This window comes from Phyllostomus discolor, chromosome 15, assembly GCF_004126475.2.
Source record: "Phyllostomus discolor isolate MPI-MPIP mPhyDis1 chromosome 15, mPhyDis1.pri.v3, whole genome shotgun sequence".
Lineage (NCBI taxonomy): Eukaryota > Metazoa > Chordata > Mammalia > Chiroptera > Phyllostomidae > Phyllostomus > Phyllostomus discolor.
Window position 1 is genome coordinate 13,517,595 of NC_040917.2, and position 22,146 is coordinate 13,539,740.

The 22,146-nt window shown below is 51.4% G+C and overlaps 1 protein-coding gene across 2 annotated transcripts in view; it reads left to right on the top strand.

Moving 5' to 3' along the window:
* Positions 1-22,146, top strand: part of KIF26B (kinesin family member 26B) — a 376,031-nt gene that overhangs the window by 320,283 nt on the left and 33,602 nt on the right. For both annotated transcript variants that reach the window (XM_036016113.1, XM_028531214.2), the window contains exon 10: positions 5,483-5,642. In XM_036016113.1, coding sequence (XP_035872006.1) covers positions 5,483-5,642 — 160 coding nt within the window. The remainder of the gene's footprint in view (positions 1-5,482; positions 5,643-22,146) is intronic.

The window sequence follows — 22,146 nt, forward strand, 5'->3', positions numbered from 1 at the left end:
AACTAAACACCCGTGTGTGCGTGCACCTGAAACGTATGCACACGTGTGTGTTTTATACACACTCTCGCGTACACACACAGAGCCACACCGAGGCAGACAGACAAAACTGTATTCAACATGTCCAGTCAAGCTAGGAAAGAAAATTCTGTGTTGATGTGTCGTGGTTTTGCAGATAGCAGTAGGTTCAGTGTCAAATACGTCCCCAGTTTACAAAGCTTTGGGGGCATTCGTGGGGCCAGTTCTTCACCCGACGGGGAGGCTCCCTTCTTTGCTCAGATGCGTCTTTCAAGGCTGCGGAATGCCTTGCGAATGCCAGCGTGGGCCAAGGGACCCCTAAGTCCTTCCGATCAGGAGCCGCTCCGGGAGTCAAAGCAAGATGGGACTAGTGGGGCCTCGGGGCAATGAGTTCACGATGCAGAAGTTTCCAGTCCTCGATGAAGGTGGGGTTTAAAAGCACCCCTCGGATGAGTTATCGAAGCTTGCATGAGACTGTTGTCCAGGGTCAAGAACGACCCTGTATCTCTGATTCGTTCATTCACTGTATTGCCTCTCGGGGAAGCCCGCGGGCTGGGTGTGGGCGGGCTGGCTGTGACCATGGACCAGCGCCTGCGCACAAGTCTGACGGGATGGCTTCCTGTCGACAACCATCTGCTCTTTATGTGCCTTGGGATGGCGGGACTCGGCTCATGCCCTGTCCAGGGCAGTGTGGTCCCTAGGACTCTTGAACACCACGATGTGGGTGGTGGATGTGAGATGAGGTCTAGCCAAGAACGTGGCTCCTACGGGAGGCATAGCCAGGCCTCTGCACCCACCACAGCCAAGCGCTGGGCAGTAAGGGCTCCCACACCTGGGGGCTTGCTCCAGGGCTCTCGTCTCCCCCCTTGACCGACAATGAAATGACAGTGTTATATTTTTAGACTTTCGTAATATAACTTTTAAGTTCAAGGTAGCCCAGAACCCCCGAGGTAGTCCCACTTGGTCTGCCTGTCCCCTCCATCAAAGGGAGGTTCTCAAGCCTCACGTCCGCCGGTACCGCTCACGGCAGGTACCCAGCTTCCCGTTGACGGAGGAGAAAGAGTTCCTCTGGTGGGCCATGTCTTAGCCTCAGAACCTGGTCCCTGCGCCTCGGGCCCCTCCTTCTGTCCTGTGGGTCCACTTCCTCCTGTCGCCTTGACTTCCTTCTCGTCCCGACCCGTCGCCTCTTTCGGAACCTCGCATACTGGAACCCCACCCACTGTCTTTTCATAGTTTTGTTTTCAATCCCTCCTACCACCAAGGTCAGGGCCACCCCCTGGAAAGGAGGGAAGGGACAGTAACATTAACAACAAGAGCTCTGTCTGCTCCTCACTTTCTGCATAAACTGCCGCCTCCGTCTTTCTCCTCTGGGTCCCATAGCAGGTAGGGGTGATGAGCCATTGCCTTCTCTCTCCTTGGGTTTCAGTCACTTGTGGGCTGGCCTCCATCTCATTAGGCTACAAGGACAGGGTGTCCATCTCTCTGTCCCCCGTGGGCCCATTTGTGAATCAGTGCTCGGTCCTTCTGCGGAATCAGAGGGAACGCGTGCTGTGCTCGGAAACACGAGTGGGTTTCTCTCGCCTCCAGCTCAGCTCCGTCTCAGAAAGGGAAGGACCATCCGATCGCCTTTCTCAGGAGCAGATGTGGGGTTCAGAGACGCCCTTTTCTGCAACACAGTAGAAGACAGTCAGTTAACCGAGAAAATTAGTAAAGAAAAGGGAAATCGTATGAAACGATACATGCATGTCATAAGCATGCCATTTGAACTTATAACATACAAATGTGCATTTCGTCATCAGTCTTCGGATACAGCGCGTGACTTTCTCTCTGAGATGATTTTTCAGGTTAAGGTTCTGAGTTCCGGAAACCACATTTGTATTAAAATCTGGTTTTTGCTTTAAATTTCTTCTAACCGATACGGGAACTTAAAATACATTTATGTGTAGCCAACTGGGTGTAGGCTTTTTCTAGATTCTTAAAATTGTTTCCACTCTATAATTTCTCATTCACACCTATTTTTAGCATCTTTTTTTAAAGAAAAATAACTCCTTTTTATCACATCTTTCCAAAGCATTGGATTTAGTTTAGAAGCGTGAGCTGTCTCTCCACTATCCCATGCTAGTGGTTTACAGAGTGTTTGATTATATTTTTACCTACAGTCCCAAGTAAAAGAGGCATGATTCGGTTTAGGGAGAAACCCTGCTGCTATCTATACCTCGTTATGGGGGACAAAAGTGCATGGACTCACCTGGGGACAGCCAGCACTGGCCACCACCAGCACTGGCCACCAGAGTGCCATGGTCACCGTGGAGAGCACTGGTGAACCTGGCCAGGAGATAAACCACATAGCGTTTCAATGACTCCCAATGCCCCCGTCACACTGCACTTGGGTCAAATTAGAAAGCATGGGCATGGGTGTCCATATTATTCATGAAGATTCCAAGGTGAATCCAATGGGTGGCAAGGCTAGGGAACCAGTGAGTTGTGGGAAGGTGAGTTCGAAGAGCTGCATGCTTTGCCCCTGGCTCTGGGCTTTCCCGTGATGTCCGGCAGTACTCAGCTGCTACGAGATCTCAGGCGATTCCGTTCCCGTCTGCGAACCCCCTCTTCCTCTCTGTAAAGTGGAGCTGATTCTCGCATTACAGGCTTATTGTGGGAACTGAGTGATGCTGGGAGAATTCAGCGCTTCCTGGCCCCACCAGGCTCTCACTCCGAGAACACCTGGGCGATCGCTCAGGGCTGGGGCACAATGAGTCTGCGGCCTCCTGGGGGAGAGTGGAGCGCTGTGAGTCACCTGGTGTGGGCAGCGTCTAGACTTAAACCGTGCAGACCGGAACGTCAATGCAGGATGGCTCGAGGCGGACTGAGTTACGTCCCTGCAGCCCCGCAGCTGTGACTTCCCAAACCTGAAAAGGCCGATAAGGAGCCCGCTTCTTAACTGCCGTTAATGAGCACCTATCTGGCCCACCGATTACAGGACTCCTTCCTCTCCAGCCACCTCCAGGGACACAAATTCCCGGTCATAGCCCATGGCTAGCCCTGCCCGCTCACCTCGCCCCTTCCTGATCAAACGCCGCGTGTGGAACTCAGAATTCTGTGACAACTGAAACTCCAGTGGGTACAGAGCGGAGTCACGGTCCCATTGTCTGCATGTGACTCTCACTGTGAGTCATGCAGGTATAATTATAGGTGTTTTATAATGTTGTTCCTCAGTGCAGCCTAAACTGTGCCTTTGTTCTCTGCGTCCTGTTTTACCACGTGCGCCTTGCATTGTGCGTTTCATTCCATTACATCACGCGGTCAGAAAGTCCACATCGGCCCGTCCTTGCCCTTTAATCTGCGGCACACGCGGACCGTCTGAGCTTCTCCTGTCTGTGTAATTAGGTTGCGAAGGAGATGGTATTTTGCTTTAAAAATAACTGTTTCTCCAGCGCGCGACCATGACCAGATCTTGCCGGATAGAACATGGGATAGAAGGGAAGCAGCAGCATCTCACATCTTCCCTTTTGAGGATTTTCCACTGCGGACGGTGGCAGGGAAACAAAACGTCCCGTCCTGAGGGTGACAAGCCCTTTGCCGGGGAGGTACCTGGCTACCCGGAGAGCCTGAGTGGGGGTGCTGTGCCTGCTGCAAACACTCGCCGCCCTCCAATCCCCGGAGTGTTAGCGGTGGACGTTGAGGCTGTGCTGGGGTGGAGACAGGGTCGGGGTCAGGACAGGGGTTCCCAGATGTTCTCACCCCGCAGCGTGAACCCTGGCGCTCCCAAGTCAGCGCTGTCCCGCGGCCCTGCCTGCAGGAACGTGTGAGTGCCCAGACGCTGCCCGCAGGCCCCTGCACATCCAGCAGGACCCAGACACCCACACCCCGCCCCTGCGTCAGCCTTCTCCGCCCACCCCTTCCCCGCCTTGTCCCAAACGACCAGCATCCGCAAGGGCTTAGGGGAGCTTCCGTGTCTTCGGTCGCTGGGTTCCTACTGTGCAGAACAGGGGAAGGGGGGCCACGTAGGGTGGTGTGAGCTGGGCCAGCTGGAAAGATAGGGACCCAGGGGCCTGGGAGCAGGAGGGAGCTGCTGCTGGGGAGCAGTGGGACACAATCTAGGAGCTGGGCTGCAGGCTGAAGGCCCCGGGACAAAAAGGTCACTTTGCACTCCCGCCGCCTCAGGAGCTGATGGGGTCACATGGTGTAGGGCAGAAAGCCCTGAAGGTCTGACCCTGGCTCTCCCACTGCCGGTGTGGGCGTGGCCATGGGCCTGCTATTAGAAACAGACATAATGAGCTCTGCAGGAGATACAATCATCCTCACATATTGAAAGTGTATAATTTGATAAATTCCGTTATATATGCACACCCAGAAACTATCACCACAATCAAGATAGTGACCTGAGCCGTCACCCCAGACACTCCTTGGGACCTTTAGGACTCCCTCCAGCTCCCCCCACCTTTTCTCGTCCCGCCCCCAGGCAAGCACTGAATGGCTTGCGTCCTGCACATCATCGCAAACTTCCCACAGTCCCACACAAATGGGGTCGAATCGCACGGTCCGCTGCTCTTGTGTGTGGTTTCTCCACTTGGCATCATCATGTTGAGACGCAGCCGCTCTGTTGCACGTACCAGTGGTTCATTTCTGTGTGTTTCTGAGTGATGGTCCATGGCCCGGGTGGGTGTTCCCCGTTTGCCTGTCCGTCATCGGCTGATGGACGTTTGTGTGGTTGCTGCTCCGGTTGGCTCCCGGAAGAAGATCTGTCTGGTCCCGGTCCCTTCGTTAGGCCCGTAGCTGAAGTGCTCATGGGCGAGTGTCTTAACTTCTCCAGACTTCCATTTTCTCATCTGTAACTCGAGGATGAGAGCATCCAGCCCATGGTTGGAGCGTGGGAAGTGACGGGCGAGACTGACGTTCGGGCAACCCCTGGCACATGGCCAACACCCGGCACATGGCCAACACCCAGCAAACACTCGGGGCATTTCCTGTCTCTGTGCCTGGCCGTACTTCACCCTGACCTTGCCCTGGGTGACCCGCCCGGTCCCTGAGCTGTAGATCAGGGTCTGGATGACGAGCGGCCGAACACCTGGACACTCACGGGTCCTCCAGGTTTTGACTCGAGCAGTTTCAGAATTCTGCTGCCCAAAGGACGTGCAGGCACACGCCTGCTTCTCCTTGTATTAGGCATGTACCTTCTCCGGAACCTCATCCAGTTCAACCCCCAGGGATTGTTCATTCGTTTATGGGGTGAATCAGGGGGTATAAAAGGGCAGCAACGTGTGCCAGGCAGAAGTTAAGAGAACCGTGGTATTTGTGACTCCAGCCTGATTTTGTTGGGGTTCTCGGCTAGCTCACGAACTTCAGCCTTGTAGTTTCTGTTTTCCTTCCCCCCCACACCCAGATGTCCCAAGGAGCTACATGACGAACAGATGCGTGTTTGCCAGAACCTAACCTCTCCTCTCTCCTCTGGTCTCCTCCCCTGTGGCAGTGTCCGGAGGCCGCAGCCGCCTACACCTCATTGACCTCGGCAGCTGTGTGAAAGCCCTCAGCAAGAACCGGGAAGGAGGCCCCGGGCTGTGCCTCTCGCTGTCCGCCCTGGGCAACGTCATCCTGGCCCTTGTCAACGGCAGCAAGCACATCCCCTACAAGTAAGTGACTTGCCCTTCTAAGACACCAAGAGTGGGGTGGCAGAGGGGGTGGTGCCAGGGCTGGGCGTGGGGCCCCAGGTCCCGCCACGCCTGGGGACAGCGGTGATGCAGAGGGTCCGTCTGGACCACGTGGGTAGTGCAGGGCCAGAAACCAGCCTTCGCTCTCAGCTGCATGATGCGATATCTTCCAAATTCAAAAGCTGTGGGAATACTTGCGTCTACCCCAGACCTCAAGTGCCTTCACGTCAGAGGAAATAGGAAGTCACCTCAGGCAGGGTCTCCAGTCACAGTTGCCATCGGTAGGTGGGTTATTGTACCCATTGTACAGATGCGTCTCTTCCTTAGTGATGCGAGCAAGGGGCAGAAGGTTGGCCTACCCGTCCCATAGGGCCAGGGCTGCCAGATCCAACCACGGAAACGACAGGGTGTCAAGTTCAGTTTAAATTTCAGATGAACAAAAAAGATTGTGTGAGACATATGGGAATTCTGTATCTTATCGAGAAATACTACTTGGGAGGCCTGGCCAGAGTGGCTTAGCTGGTTGAAGTGTTGTTCTGGATACCGAAAGTCACCAGTTCAATTCCCGGTCGGAGCACATGCCTAGGTTGCAAGTGTGGTCTTGGGTGGAGGTGTGCGCCAGAGGCCACCCACTGCTGCTTCTCTTTCACATCCATGCTTCTCTCTCCCCCGTCTCTCTAAAAGTCAATGAACATGTCCTTGAATGAGAATATTAAAAAAAAATTAAAATCCCACTTAGGAGAGCTTATACGGCTCAGGGAATTGCCACACGCCATCCTCTCCCGTGCAAATGTTTTTCCACCATCAGGATTCTCCTCTTTCTGAACCTTCACTCCTCACACACCGAGGGCTGCAACTATGTATCTTATCAACGTCACAGGGGTCCAAGGCTCGGAGTGACGTAATGAGTGAGAAAGATTTTTGTAAAACCTAGAACACTGTGCTAAGAATAAGCTAGTTGAGCGTGGCCTCATCTATTTAAACGGAAACAATGGCTGCCTTACAGAGTTGCTATGAGGATTCAGCAAATATACATGGGATGATTTTTCGTAATCTGTAAAGTCCTAAAAGTATGAGTTACTGCTGTGCAGGACAGAAAAGGTAAGTCGGGCTGTTTCTTCCACCGCGGCGGAGATTCGGGGCACGTCCTTGCGTCCTGCTTTTCCTCCGCTCTGACTGATGATTTTACTCTCCGCCGGGAGGACCCGGGCGGGACTGGCGTCAGGAGCGTGGATGGCACTGATAGCTCTGGCTTTCTCAAGACTTGAAATTTGGAATCCTAGCTGGGTAAATCCAGAAGGGGTTTCCCTGGGCCTTTTCTATGAGAAAAATATTCAAGTTGAAGGTTTATGAAGTGGCATCCAATATTATTTCTGCAGTTGAATTAGCTCCATTTCTAATTATAAGAAGGGAAGCAAGAGAGGAAGGAAGGAAGGAAGGAAGGAAGGAAGGAAGGAAGGAAGGGAGGAGGGAGGAGGGGAGAGGGAGGAAAAGAAAGGCCTAGATTGGTACTGTCAGGACTGGAGACCTTAGGGGAAAATGTAAAGAATTACTGACCCTAGCTGGTTTCCCTCACATAAAAACAGAAACACGTCTCTTAGTGTGGTAACTCCAAAGATAATGATTTGGATAAAATTCAAAGTACCACCCTATGAGGCCACAGATTAAGCATTTTACTTATTTCCTTCTCATCCTGTTTCTGTGAAGTGGCATGCTTCTATGATTTCAGAAAATAGTTGTTGAAACCGATGCAGTTCATACGTACGCATATGAAATCACTTTTGCTTTAGATAAGTAACTTCCTTTTGGTGAGAGTTGGGTTTTATGATAAACATGTAGGGAAACATTCAGACTTGTTGTCACTACTAGCTCAAGGTCTTCCATTACATCAAACACAGTTAACATCAGCTGGCCGTGTAAGGACCAGCAGCCACCTGCCCCTGGGGAGGGCGGGCCGAGTGTGCACCCCCACCCGCCACTCTCTGCAGGTGTCTGTCTGCCTGGGTTCTGGACATAGTTCCCTTCCTTGCCTTCCGGCTCCCAGGGAAGGGTGATGAAAGTGTTTCCGTGTCTGAAGCATGCACAGCCTTGGCGTGAATGTGGTGTCTGAGCCAGACACTGTCACAGAGCTCTCCCCAGCCATCAGGACCCTCCTGGGGATCCTGCAGGGCCGCCTGCTGCTGCTTGGTGCCAGGAGACGTGGTGGCCTGGCCATGCACAGCCAGCTCTGTCCTCCTCGGAACGCTCGCTGGCCCGTGCCCTTGGGCCTGTCTCCCCCAGTCCTGAACGCCCATCATTGCATGTGAGCTTTGAAAGAACCAAGCTGTAATGGTGGCTTAGATTCTCAGCACAGCATGTATTCAATCCTTGGTGCCTGCAAAGTGATTCATCAACTTGAGACTATTCCCTTTCTAGGTACAGGGAGTCAGGGCAAAGATTTACTCAAATCACCCAGCCAGCTGGTGGCGGGCTCAAACCCACACTGCTCTCGGCAGCCTCAGAGACCTCAGCGGTTCTGAGCTGGGGCTGCCAACCCACTGCCAACCTCATCAGGCTCCGTAATGTATTAGCTGTCTCTGCTCCGCACAGCACGGGGCCTGCGGCACAGCGGGGTGGCCCGATTTCTTTGATCAATTCCGACGGGCTCTGAAGCCCCATTATGCAGCGTTTTGTTAGCATACTAAACACCTTTCAGGGGTGGCAAACCTTGTCTTTGCTCGAAGTTCCTTAAAAGGGGGGAGTTTCCTGCCCTCGTGGCCTCCTGTTGCTCCTGCTCACTCGCAGAAGAGCTGAGAACCATACTCCACGTTTGTCACCCGCCCTCACCCTCCTCACCACACACGCACAACACCGCGACCTCCCCATCTGTCACCCTAGAAACGCCGTGCTCGGAACCTGCAGGACTTGTGTTTGCTTCTGGGAAATTAACCGGAATGTGCATGGAGGGGACGCCGCTTCTCCTCATTTCTCTCCGTCTCTGGACCAGACTATCTGTCATGTGAGCAAGACGACAGCGGGCTTGGGTTCATTAGCCATCACGGGCGCTCCCAGGGCACCTGAGATGTGCCCTGGATGGTCTGGACTCTGCAAATGATATTGCCTTTGTGGATGACGGGTGCAGGCGCTTAGGGGTTCCCAGGCTCAGCCACCACACCGCACAGGCTTGCTGGCCAATCCGAAGTCCCAGAATCAATCCCAGATGGTGAGACCCTTCTGAAAAGCTTGCAAGGAGTCAAGGAGAGCCCCAAGGGGTCCAACCTTCTACTCTGTCCTGCACTGACAGGCTGCACAAATGACTCTTGATTTGGGGGGCACTTCTTGCCTAGGGAAATCAGCTGTAGTCCTGAGTGTTTTGACAGCGCATTTACAAATATGTCCCTCGATCATAATAGCCACTTTCTGTTCCTTGCCATTTCTTGGGCAGCAAAGTAATAGGAGTCTCCTCATTTGATAGATAGGAAAAATTAAGCACTCAATGGATTGAGTGCTGGCCTGTGAACCAAAGGGTCGCCGGTTCAATTCCCAGTCAGGGCGCATGCCTGGGTTTCAGGCCACGTCCCCAGTAGGGGGCGTGTGAGAGACAACCGCATGTTAATGTTTCTCTCCCTCTTTCTTTCTCCCTCCCTCCCCTTCTATAAAAATGAGTAAAATCTTAGAAAGAAAGAAAGAAAGAAAGAAAGAAAGAAAGAAAGAAAAATTAAGCAGAGGCATTAACATGAATTCTCATCCCAAAAGCTCGTCTTGTAGTGGTCGGTCCCCAGAAGGGCCACCACAGGGTCTGCCAGTGTGAATCCAGCTGTGGCTAAAGTGCTCTTATGTCCCAGCTGCTCTGTGGGACAACTGTCTCAGAAACTTGGACAAGTTCATCACCACCCAGGCCCCTCAAAGTGGAATTTGGTCCCTTTGAGATGCCGTCCTGGGAGGGGGACCAGCCCGTGGGAAGCATGCCCACAGCGAGACCTCAAGCCCGGAAACACTTGCCTTCATTTATAAGTGTTACCCCATTTGGAGGATTAATTACCTTCATAGGGCAAACGATCGTACTCTGTTTCTAAACAACGGGTATTTTAAAATGTCTTGGCTTCTACTTAACAAGAGATCGTGGAAAATCGCTCTGTGACCCTCTGGTGTTGTGTCTGTCGCTGTGCCCAAGCCCGCTTGAATTGGGGCTGTGTATCCGCACCCCATGGTGGAGGGGAGGCCCGATGCCTCTTTTAAGGTTGGGTCTGGGGTTGAGACCAAGACCTGGTCCTCGTTTGCTGGGGTCAGTCACCGGCTTTGCGGTGGCCCCCGTCTCTCTGTGGTGAGTTTCCTGGGAAAAGCAGGAGGAGCTGAGGCAGCCTGTTACTAAGGGCTTTAGATGGTGAGCAAGCAGGACTGCAGGGGCCCCTTCCAGAAGCCGCTGTCCCAAACTGGACAAGGACACCGGTCCTCGGGGTCTGGGACAGGAACACTTCTGCTCCTGAGGCCCTGGTGAGGAGTCGGGGACCGAGGTCATCTTGGAGAGCGGAGCAATGTCAGAGCTCAGTGGTTCATTCCAGCCGGCGAGCAGCACCAGAAACGCAAACTCTAGTCCGTGACTTGTGGAGCAATGACATTCTCTTTTAATCCTTACCAGAGAGTATATTTTATTGAAATTTAGAGAGAGAGAGAGAGAGAGGAAGGATATGGGTTAGAGAGAGAGAGAGAGGCATCAACCAGTTGCCTCCTGTCCACACCCCACCTGGGGATCGAACCCGCAATGTTTTGGTGTATGGGACAGTGCTCCAACCAGCCGAGCTGCCAGGCCAGGGCTGGAGGCATGACGGTTTTTCAGGAGAGGTGGTTTTTTAAAGAATGTTAACAACTCAGAGCGTGCGGGGCACTCAACGCTGCAGGTGGCACCCTCGGCAGCAGGTCTCGGATGCAGAACTTGCATCTCTGAAGGACTGCGTCTCTTGTCCTTGCTCCGAAAGAGCGTTTCTCCCGACAGCCATTTAGGTGCTGGGGCTGCCTCTGTTTCCTCAGCGCTGGAAACCTATCCAAGGTCCGGGCAGCTAGGGAGCAGAGCTAATGGTGGGTATTAGCTGCAACATTCAGTCCCCCTGGCTCCCAGAGGAGATGAAAGGTTTGTTCCTCTGGACCTGACTGAGTATTGTTTCTGCTCAATGTGGAATCAAACAGATATTTTGCAGGGAAAATGCAAATGAATGCCAATGCCCCAGATTTACTTTCGACAACATGTGATAGAGAGAAACCCCGTTGTGAGAGCGTGTGTGTGTGTCCGTGTGCCTGTGATGTGAGACACACATGCACACAGGTGTATTTAGCAGCCTTTAAATGCACATTAATGCGGTATTATCTCCTGATTTACAGGGAGAGCATCAATTTAGAACTATTTGCACAAACTCCGGATTCCAGTTTATAGCGTTCCCTGTTTAGAAATAAAATAACCGAAGTCTCAGGTTGCCAAGCAACCGTGGCAATGATCGCTCTTAGTGTTGCTGCTTCAAAAATACTCATCTTTATACATTTTCGTGGCTGTAAGGATGCAGAGAAAGTGAGTTCAGGACATCCTCGGGGCGCCGAAATCCCCGCGGTGGGAGGTGTTAGCATTCCTCTCTGCTCTTCTTCTTCCCTCCTGCCTCCATTTGCTTCACTGGCCAGCGGTGTCTTCACATGGAATTATGGAAAATCCCATAGGTTGGCATTATTTTCCTGAGAGTTGAGGTAGTAGATGAGCGACTAGTAAATGATGTCTGCCGGGTTTACTGCAGAGCCACGCGGGCCGTGCCAGGGGACGTGAGGCGCCTGGGAGCTAGCTGGGGCCACAAGCGGGCTTGTGGGTCCCTCCGTGGCGGGCTGGACCCTCGAACGCTGCACGTGCCCTTGTGGTTCTCAAGAACCGCTTTCTGCCTTTCGCTGGGCCTCACTGATGTGAGCAGCAGACTGTCAGGCACCCAGCCCCCTCGCCACCTCTCAGCAGCAAGGCCCCGGCATACTTTTTTTTTTTTTTTTTTGGTCTCCAGCAGCTTGCCAGTTTGAGAACAGGGCAGAAATTCAGGAGACTACTTGTCTTCTCATTGGCTTTTCAAGAAGGTTTCTTCCTTTATTACTGTGAGTGTTCATCACACCGTCTTCTGTCCAGATTCTGAACCAGTTGGCAAATAAGTATGAGAGTCTGATGAGGACGTAGGAACCCCAATCTGCCCAATCCCAGCAGAGGAGATGGGGGTGCTCCCCTGTCCCTCTGAGAACGTGGGCCCCGGGGCTCAGGAGTGGGCCACGTGGGTCAGCAGAGCAGTCACTTCCCCGCAGCAGTCAGGGAGCCCCGTGACCCGGGGGCGGAACGTGTGTGACCTGCAGGGAGACAGACAGACAGCCGGCACTGGGCTCTCGGGGCCCAGGGTCACATTCTGAGCCCCGCTGGGGCAGAAGGAGGAGCAGGGACGTTCTTCTTGTTCTTTCCAAACGGAGAGAGATTCCCGATGTATCACGGGTTTGCTGGGTCAGAGGGAGAAGGAGAAAAACCGTTCCCAGCATGTACTCTGTGGGCTTTCAGCATCACTCCCGTAGTTCGCGCGGCGCGGGACCGAGCTCCGAACAGCAGCTGTTTCACGCCGAGCCCGAGATAACAGTGCGCGGTCGTTGTTCTCTCACCGGAAGCAGGAGCTGCTCCAAGCTCTTTACCGGCGTTCGACTTCCTTAACGACTTAGGTACTGCTCCGCTCACACTCCTGTTACAGATGGGGAAACTGAGACAAGGGGGTGGGGCGCCTGTCCCGGGGGCGCACAGCTAGTGGGGGGACGGGGCTCTTGGCTGCCCCCTAGTGGACCCGCACTTGCTGGCAGGGTGCCGGGAAGGCTGCGGGGCTCCGTTGGTGCTTGTTGATGTAACAAATGAGGCAAGACAAGGGCGCCGAGGGTCCCACACAACTTAAACATGCGTCTTTGGCTGTAAGTGGGAGCGCAGGCCCAAGGGGCGGGTCCTGCTGTGGCCACACGGCCATTTGGGGTCTGTCTCCAGGTCTCACCTTCTCTGGGATGACCGGATGCTGGATGCTGTGGCAGCAAAGGAAGGAACATGGGGAAGAGAAAGAAGGAAAAGCAATCTCCCGTTCAGGACCTCAGCCACTTAGCAGGGTCGAGTCAGGAACACAGAGTAAGAACGTTAAAATGGGAGACTTCCCTTGCTCGGCACCTGGGTGCAGGGCCCAGGCAGCGGGGGGTAAAACAGGGCCTGGGTCCCCACCCCCACCCCCCATTCAGTGGCTCTCAGAGGGACCCAGCAGGCTGGGCACCACTGGCGGACGCCGTCAGCAAAGCTCAGTCTCTTTCGCAAGTCTTTTTTTTTTCTTTCCTTATTTCCGTAATCTTTCTTGTGTTAGAGCCCGAAAGTCCGTGGAGACATTTCACCCTCCCCCCATAAGTAGGAAAAAGGGCAGGGTGCTATCAGCTCTCCTGGGCTGTGGGGTCCCTGGACAGCCCCCCCACACCTTGCTGGGTGGCCTCCAGCGTGAGAAGGGGGACCATTTCCCACGCCCGACAGCTGGGCACAGCTCCTGATAAGAGGGGCTTATCACCCGCCCCTCCCTGGGCGGGGGTTTCTCCTCGGTGCGCACAGGCATTCCTGAGCGAGCAGATCTCTGTCCCAAGAGGGCGAGGTTATCGCCCCGTCTGGGCCTGGAACTTGGGCCGAGTACAGGACAGTCAAGGCAGGGGGGATAGGCGGGAGGTGGGAATGACGCAGGGCTGTCAGAGGCTGGGATAAGGAGCTTCCTCCAGCAGCCGGCTAACAATGGAAGCCTGGGGGATTCCACAAGTGGCAGGGAAGATAGCCCGTCCATCAGCTGGAATTCGTGACGGGCTGCCAAAGGAGTGTGTGCAGTCAGGAATCTGGGGCTTCTGACGGAGATGACCGCAACATGGCACGGAGCCGCTGAGCGGCGTTGAGACCAGGGAGACCTGGGTCCTCTCGCCGTCCCGCTGCGACCCCTGCACCCCAGCTGAGTCAGGAGCAGGGGGGGGCCATGGAGACAGTGTGTGTGGTCGCCCCTTCCCAGCAGTGTGCCTCAAAGACAAACATACGACAGTTTTACTGTATGTCTAAATGCTATGACCCAGACTGCCCTGGCACTATCTTATCTTTCGATCTGCTCCTCAATTTTCAAGGCTCGTGTCTCTTTGGGCCGAGTGGCTGATAGTTACCTTTTGTGGAAATGGAAGTCTCAGGTGGTGGACAACAAGAATGTGCAGACCTAATGCGCGGGCATTCGGTTGACGAGAAGCCAGCCCCAAGGTCCATGTCCGGGCAGAGAAGTAACAGATTCCTGGGGCTGTGCGTGTCCGGCCCAGGACTCCCCTCAGGGACGCTGCCCTGGGGTCTGGGGGTGAGCCGAGGTGGGCCTCAGCTGCACGTGTGCCCCATGGGCTAGCTCTCAATTCAGGTGTTTCAAGACATGAATTTTTCATATAATTTGGCCTTGAACTACAAGCCAGCTCCTCCCAGTGCTCAGCCAGGCACAGGGATGGGTTCCAACACCGAGATAAAACTGGCCTGTGTTAGATTTGGTGACAGGAGGGCTTTCCTCCAGAGAGATTTTCAGGGCTCACCTTGATGATATAAATTTCACCTTACACTTCCAGTCCCCAGCGATGCATAAACTTTAACTCCAATATTCATCGGGCCTCCGTGCAGTTCTCCGATCAGCCCTCGGACCTGGCTGAGGGGTTCAAGCAACTGGTTTGGGTTCATGTCTGACCGAGGACACCAAACACACACAGGGAATAATTTGACAAATGCGCAACAGAACGTCTCTAAGTTCTTTCCTCCATTTCATTACTCATGCACACATTTTATTCAAAACTATTGATTGGGCCCCGACGACAGGCTCCAGACACTGGGGAGAAAGCACAGAGTAACAGACATCTGCACTCCTGGAGCGGGTACGGTCTAGTGGGGAGACGGGTGTGATGCCGGAGAACACGGCAGCACCGGTGCTTAACCACCCCGTGGAAGGAAGGGCTCCAGGAAGGTGGGTGGAGCCAGAAGGACTGTAGTAATGGCCGGTGGGGCAGAGGTGGTGGTTCCGGGGCCCCCTCCTCATCTGCGCCCACTCTTCGTCCACGCTCACTCGTCCGTGTCTTCCAAAGGTTCCCGTAGTCCATCCCTCCACTGCCTGAGCCACTCCCACTGCTCTGTTCCTTGCTAGAATCATGCAGATACCGCCTGATGCAAATCACGATAAGCTACCGGGCAAAAGGCAAGCCTCCAGGTCCGCCGCTAATTGTTATCTTTAAGGATAACTAATCATCATATCACGAGTCCTGCTACTGCCCGAAGAGAACAGCCGAATTCGGGGGGAGGGTTCTGGGTGAGGTCAGGGTCAGTGCGCAGGGAGCCCAAGATGCCCTCGGGCACTCACAGGGTTACGGGATTACTCAAGAATAGCTTACTTTAGACACAATCATGCGTTTGAAGGGACAGAGCATACAAATGAGTCGGGGCTTAATTCATTTAAAAACTGTCTGGAACGTTAATAGAGCTTCCATCAGAGGACCCGGCCATAAATTCTCACCTGTTTCACAACTGGTTCGGGCTCCATTGAGCATTAATAGATTTCTTTTTGTCCATGCAAATGAGGTGATAATTCATTTCATGTGTAATTGAACAATTTTCAAATTGGTATATTCATGCAGCAGTTAAGTTGTGCCAAATTGTCTAATGTACCTACTAATTCTTCAGAGCGGAGCTGAATTTCACTTTGATGTAACAGAGACCCGAAGACACAGGGGTGGTTAGCGTGCATGCGTCACCAGTGTGCGGAACAGTGGACAAGAAGGGACTTCACCACACACAGTCACTCCTGTGGGGCAGCAACCCCAACCAGGGCTGTTCATTTTTGTTGGTCTTTACGGCTCCTCCTTATCCTACCAGGGAAATCAGTCCACATTTTAGGGCGCTTCTCGGTTTGAGTGAAAGGAGGGGGTGTGGCGGGCTCCGGTCAGAAGCATCCACGTCCTGGCTTTGTGCCCCGACGTGACAGTTTTCCCGAGCCACGGATATCCTTGTCCTTAAGGCACCGGGTCCCTTCTGTCCTTTGAAGCTCTCCCCGGGGCTCAGGCCGCTCAAGGACTCTGCCGTCCCTCAGCATGAAGCCCACGCCGAGGCCTCCCTCCCACTGTTGTTTGTAGTGAGAGCACTTTTACGTGGTTTTCCCAGCAAAGTTCACTACACTCTCCCTCCCCTGAGGGAAAGTGCCATGGCCCCTTCTTTGTTTGTGTGTTTGTTTGTTTTTGAGGTTTCTCTGGGGTGAAGCCCGAGAAGATTTTAGGCCCACGTGCTCCCCAGGGCTGCCCCAACGCCCTTTTAAAATGCCATCCTGCTGCCACCCCTTCCGGGGCGTGTCGTTGGCTACAGGACAGAGTCCAAACCCTTGCACGGCCCACGGAGCTCTTCAGAACCTAGGCCAGCCCCAACTCTGTCCAGTCTCCCGACCCCACCCTCGCCCTCGCACACCCTCATGCCTTGAATGGGACGTGACCTGTTCTGATTACCGTGGTCTCGTCCATTTGCTCGGTCCCTGCAGGGAGTAGCTACCAAGAACACGCTCGCTTCCGGTCCTCCCTGGATTTCCTCCACGTAGTGAGTTCCTGCCTGCTTCTCTTGCGTGTTTTCCTTATGAAATGTGCCACACGTGCAGCTGTAGAAGCACATCTGCCCAGCCCGTAGGGAACCAGTCGAATACCGGGGTGCCGGCGCCCAGCTGAGGAGCGAGCACATTCCGATGCCTCTGCGGGCCCCTGGGTGCTCCTGTGACTTCGGTGCCCTCCGGCCCGGCCCAGCACGGGCCATGCGCTGCCTCCGTGTTCACAGTCCCCTTGCTCCCTCGTAGTTTTGCCGCCTGAATTTGTGCACCTAAAACATATTGTTTAGTCTCGCGTTTGAGCCTTTACCTGAATGAAATCCCACTCTCTTCCCGGCCCTTCTGTAACTTGCTTTTTTAAATCAGTATTTCATTTTTGACATCCATATTGATGTACGTAGCTACAGGTGATTAATTTTCATTGATGTATGATTTTCCATTGTAGGAAGATGTCGCAGAGTATTTGTTCTTCTGTTGATTGACTTATGAGAGATTTTAAAAAATTGTTGAATTTTGTCCGGCCCATTTCTGCATCTAATGAGATGATCATGTGGTCTTCCTGCTTTAATCCTGTGACATGGCAAGTTACATTAATCGATTTTCTAATATTATAAGTCCTTGCCTTCCTTCCTGCTTATTCTTTGACTTATTTCAGATATTATCTCCTCTTTGAAGCCTTCTCTGATACCCTTTCTTCCCTCCTAATTTTTTGCTCCAGGAAAGTTATCTCCTTGTTCTAACCCCCCATGTCATTCTCTAGGTTTTCCATTGTAGGCACTGATGTTATATTTTGATTATTTGTTTATGTACTTTCTCTCCTACAATAAGAGCTCATCAGGACAATGATAGAGTCCTTTCCTTCAGGTCCCTTACTCTGTTGGCACTAATTTGAGTTAAGTCAACCTGTTCCAAACCCTACTTCCTCCGGAGCAAATATGAATCAGACATCTGCCTTTCACATTTTGGTGGCCTGCCTCATACCTACAGGCCACCTTTGGGCCATGAGACTTTCTTTGTAACCACCAGAGCCCCATTCTCAACTAGTACAAAGGGCGCCTTTTATGGGAGAGAAGACACAGGCATTCTGGGTGTCCGGGGACCCTGGGGAGTGGGACCCACTGTGCGGTCTCGGCTTTGCGCAGGAAAGAATTCAGGCGTGAGCCAGCACAGAGTTCAAAGTGGAAGTGAGTTTATGTGGGGAGCAGAGAGAAGGCTACTCCCCAGGCAGAGCAGCACCCCCCCGCTTTGGCAGAATTGGCCTCCTGTATTGAGGTTTGTTTAATGGGGAGGGTAGGACACTCAGTAGGGGGAGGGATATTCAGCATCTTTCTGGGAAAGGGGTGGAGATTTCTCAGAAGAGCATCAACAGCCATCCTGTGTCCTTATATGGGCTTTTCCATTTCCAGTCATGGGGGGCGGCACTGTTTCACATGCTAATGTATTACAGTGAACACACAATGAGGCTAGGGGTCATCATAAGATGAAATTAGTCACCATGTTGGGCCAAGCTGGTCTCGGATGGTTTTAAGCCATACATTTGTTAGCAGGGGCGAGGGTGGTCTGTCTTCTTTGTTAACAGCCCTGGAGCTTTTATTGTGGCCCTTTTGCCGCGTGCCCCATCTCTAGGTGAGCTGTTTAGGATGTGGCCAGGCACTGAAGTGAGAGCCCTACTTCCTGAATCAAATATGCAGCGAAAATACATTCACTCTGCCAGGTTATTTTGACAATGTATCAAGCATCTGTGATGTATAAATTACACAAATTAGAGTGCAAGGCATGAAATAGTAAGTCATCTGTGAATATGTTTTCTAAAGCAATAATAAATAACACTAAAAACAAGATACAGTATGGATTCTTATTTACTATCACAACGCTCCAGATATCTAGAATCAGGTAGAAACATGCGTCTTGAAATTCGTGTAAGATGTTTAGTTCCTCAAACTACCTCTCTACGATAGCCATTCACCGCATGGGCTGGAGAGGATCTCAGTGTGAGGGAATTCCCAGCGTGCACTAGAACTCGGAGGAAGGCTGTTGTTCTGAAGAACAGCCCCACATCTGGGAATGGCAGCTCATCTTTTGACAGTGCCATAAATTTGGAGCTACTCCTGGAAGACCACGCACTGTGGTTCCAAGGGGGGCACTTGGGCTGGGGACGGGTGGGGCTTCTCCAGCTCTCGTGGTTAACTGTTTGCAGTGAGTGAGACGGCAGTCTCTCTTGCTAAAATAAAGCCCAGGGAAGGGAAAAGGCCTGCAGGCTCTTTTCACGTCTGGTTAACCTAGCCTCCATCCACTCTACGGAAATGGACCAATCCCTAGCCCAGAGCCCTCCCCACCACGGCCTCCCGGCCTCCCAGACGATTAAATTCTGAAAGAGGAAATCTCCCTGCTTGATTGCATGCTGGGGATAATGAAAACCATCTGGGCCCCTGCTGGACACTTTCCTTTGGAAAAGGAGAATAGCCACCTTTAAAAATCATACAATCTGACCTTTCAAAGAGCCAAAAAGTCTTTTCCTCACCGAAGCCATTCATCTGAGCCTGTAATTTGTAAACGAAAAGAACTGGGTGATTATTCCTCTAAAAGCCTTGTGGATGGGGTCCGAATCCCCCTTTGGCATGAAGTCCGCTGTTCAAGGACCCATTTCGGGACCCGTTTCACGAGGTCTTGGAAATGGAAAGAGTAGAAAGCAACCCCTTTTTGAGTACGGATGGTCCCCGACTTACAGTGGTTTGACTTACAATTTTTCAACTTAATTGATGTGAAAACAATGTGCATTCATTCAGTAGAAACTGTACTTCCAATTTTGTATTTTGATCTCTTCCCGGACCAGCAATATGTGATGCAATACTCTCTTGCGGGCCTGGGCAGTGGTATCAGCACCAGAAATCAGCCGGAGGAGGTTGACTCAGATTTCCGTAGGTAGTCACAGCAGCCTAGGGCATGCAGAAGCAGGGCGCAGAAATCTCTGTGGTCGCCCTGGACTTAACCATTGCTAGTGGAGCTGTTAAGGGACAAAATTATATCAAGCCAAGTCTACCACCTTTCCACTCATTGCTGGTGCCTCTTCCGAGGGACCCCTTACCTCCTCTGCGGGCACCCTGTGCTTTTGTGCTGCTGAGGAACACCCGGTGCCTGCCTCTGTCCACCCCTCTGCCTGGTTGGACCACTGCTGGGACCTCCCGTACCGTGGATCTCATTTACCTCTGGCCTCCATCAAAACGGACCTGTCCTGTGGGTGATCTTCTCACGTCCTGCGGTGTAGTAAGGTAATGTGCTCTCTTAGGTCGAGTTAAAATGGTAATCTCTAATAATATTCGAGCAACATGTGCGAGTTCCCCCTCTTCCCAACCTTGTCAATACTTGTCCTGTCTGATTTTTAAAACATTTGGCCACCAGGTGGCTATTTAATGGACAGTGTGTCATCGTAATTGTCATTCGCATCGCCCTGGCTGCTGGGAAGGTTGAGTATCTTGCACATTTGTTACTTATTGTCTCCTGTTCGTATCTTCTGCCTGTTTTCTAGAGCGTTGCTTGTCTTTTTGTTAGTCAAGTCACAGAAATTCTTTATAAACTCTCTTTCAACTATCCTATAAATACTTTCCCCTAGCACCATTTACTGGGTTTCCCCAGGGATCTGCGATGCTCCTTTGGTCATAAAACATGTGTCCAAACATGTGTCCAAATATGTGCAGGTCTGTCTCTGGTCTCTGCCCCCGGGCTGATACCAGACAGTCTTCATGTTGTTGATTTTCTCGACAGTGTGTTTGTTTTCCGTCGTACTCACTGCCGCTCTCCATCCTTCCTTCTCCTGTCTTTGGTGTGCTTTGCTGTGCCTGGTCTCCCAACTTACGATGGCTTAACTTAACAGTTTCACACTTTCTTGTCCTATCACATAAGCACTTCATTCTATACACGGGTTGGCAAAAGCAGGTTTATAGTTGTGAGTATGTGAAACACGGAGTTTATTCTTGTATTATTATTACTGTATGACTTATTTGTATTAAACTGTAAACCTAGTTTCGCCCACCCCCACCTATTATCCACCGCTCAAGCTTTGATAGTAATCATTATTTCACTCTCATTGGTTTAAAAGATTTCCTGTTTTTCATTATAATTACTTTTTTGATCCATGGGTTATGTAGAAGTATTTACTAATTCTCAGGGTTACGTGCTTCCTTTTGAGGCTTGATTTTAAGCTTTGCTAGGTCGGGTGTAGAACATCTAGGGCTAATTTGGCCCTGCCATTGGGGAGGGGCTGTCTACCACCATCACCACCATCATCATCATCATCATCATCATCATCATCATTCCCTCCAGAGGACTCTGTCCAATCTCACATGTATCATCAGGTCTTTCCACTCTGTCTGCTTAAGCACAAATTATCCCTAGTCCCATGGATGCATCTTCTCTCTCTCTCTCTCTCTCTCTCGCTGTCCCCCCTCCTTCCCTCCCTCCCTCCAGCTCTCTCCTTTCTTCCTGTCTGCTTTGCACGCTGCAGCTTTTACCCACCTCAGCAAGGGGGTTGCCTGGCCCTGCCTGGCCCTGCTCTCAGCTCTGTGGCCTGTGAACCCCCTGCAGGCGGTGAGCTGGGTGACAGGGAGGCTCACTGGGTTCATTTCCTTTCTTTCAAGGGTTACTTTTCGCTGCTGCTGCTGCTGTGTCCGAAACCCAGTTCTGTTTAGTTTTCGAGTTATTTGAGCCTGGAAAGTAAATCTAGTTTCTGTGTTTCCAACATGGTCATTTCTGATCTTTTTTTTTTTCTTTAAACATCTTAATTTACTTAATCGTGTTCATCAACGTTTCGTTGTTTATTTGTAATCTATGTTCGAACGGCTCATTCTCCTACCTGTTATTTCTGCTGGGTCTTTCCCCTGGTGCCTCGTTTCCTTGCGTGTTTATTTTTCCTTGGGGGTATTCATTTTCCTTGGAATTTCACTTGTGAGACTTCTTTGAGACCTGGAGTAAACAGGGTCTATTTTAGCCTTTGTATGTACTTCTGCTGCCGCCTGGGATCACTACCAGTTGACACTACCCTGCGTTACACTCTCAGCTTGACATATTTTAGACCACCCACACACTGAGAATTAAAGCTACAAAACTGCCTTCATCCCGCCTGTGGTTCTAAATTCTCGCGATCATTTCTTTTTCGCTCAGGGCCGAATTCCCAGACAGCTATGTCTTGTGGATGTGAGGGGGCAGTTGTAGAGGGAAACTCGTCTATTAAAATTCTTATGCTGAGCAGGCTTTGGGTTTGTCTACTGTTTCCCACACACTTTAAGGCTATGTAAAATTAAAATTAAGCCGAATATTACCTGGTTTGGCAAATGTCTTCAGGGTGAAAGCAAGCTTCAGTGTTCTGCTTGCTTCTCTTGAATTCCGAATTCATTTATTCTTTGGCTAGAGAATTCCTTACTCTTTTACAGGCTCAGCAATGCATTTAATAAGATTTGTGAGACTATATTAGTCACAGTGTTTAATTGTACTTGATACTTTAAGGTCTTTTAGGTAACTGGACTACTATATTGCTTTTTGCTACTTTTCTGTATTTTTCTATGACACATCCCTCCCTATTCTAAATGACAACTAAAGGAACCATGTAATTTACTATCCAAACCTGGGTATTTTTGAGAGTGAAAAGGGGTACTTAATTAATATGATTTATTTCCTGAAAGATTTTCTGACACATCTATACTAGTGGACCTATAAAATAGTTCTATTCAAAAATTACCTTAAAAAATAAAACAATTTCTTACCAAAAATCCATGTGCATTCAAGTAAAAAAATTAAAAATTTAAAAAATTTTTTCAGAACATTAAAACAAAATAAGTAGCATAATTATTCTTGAGACACCTTTGTGT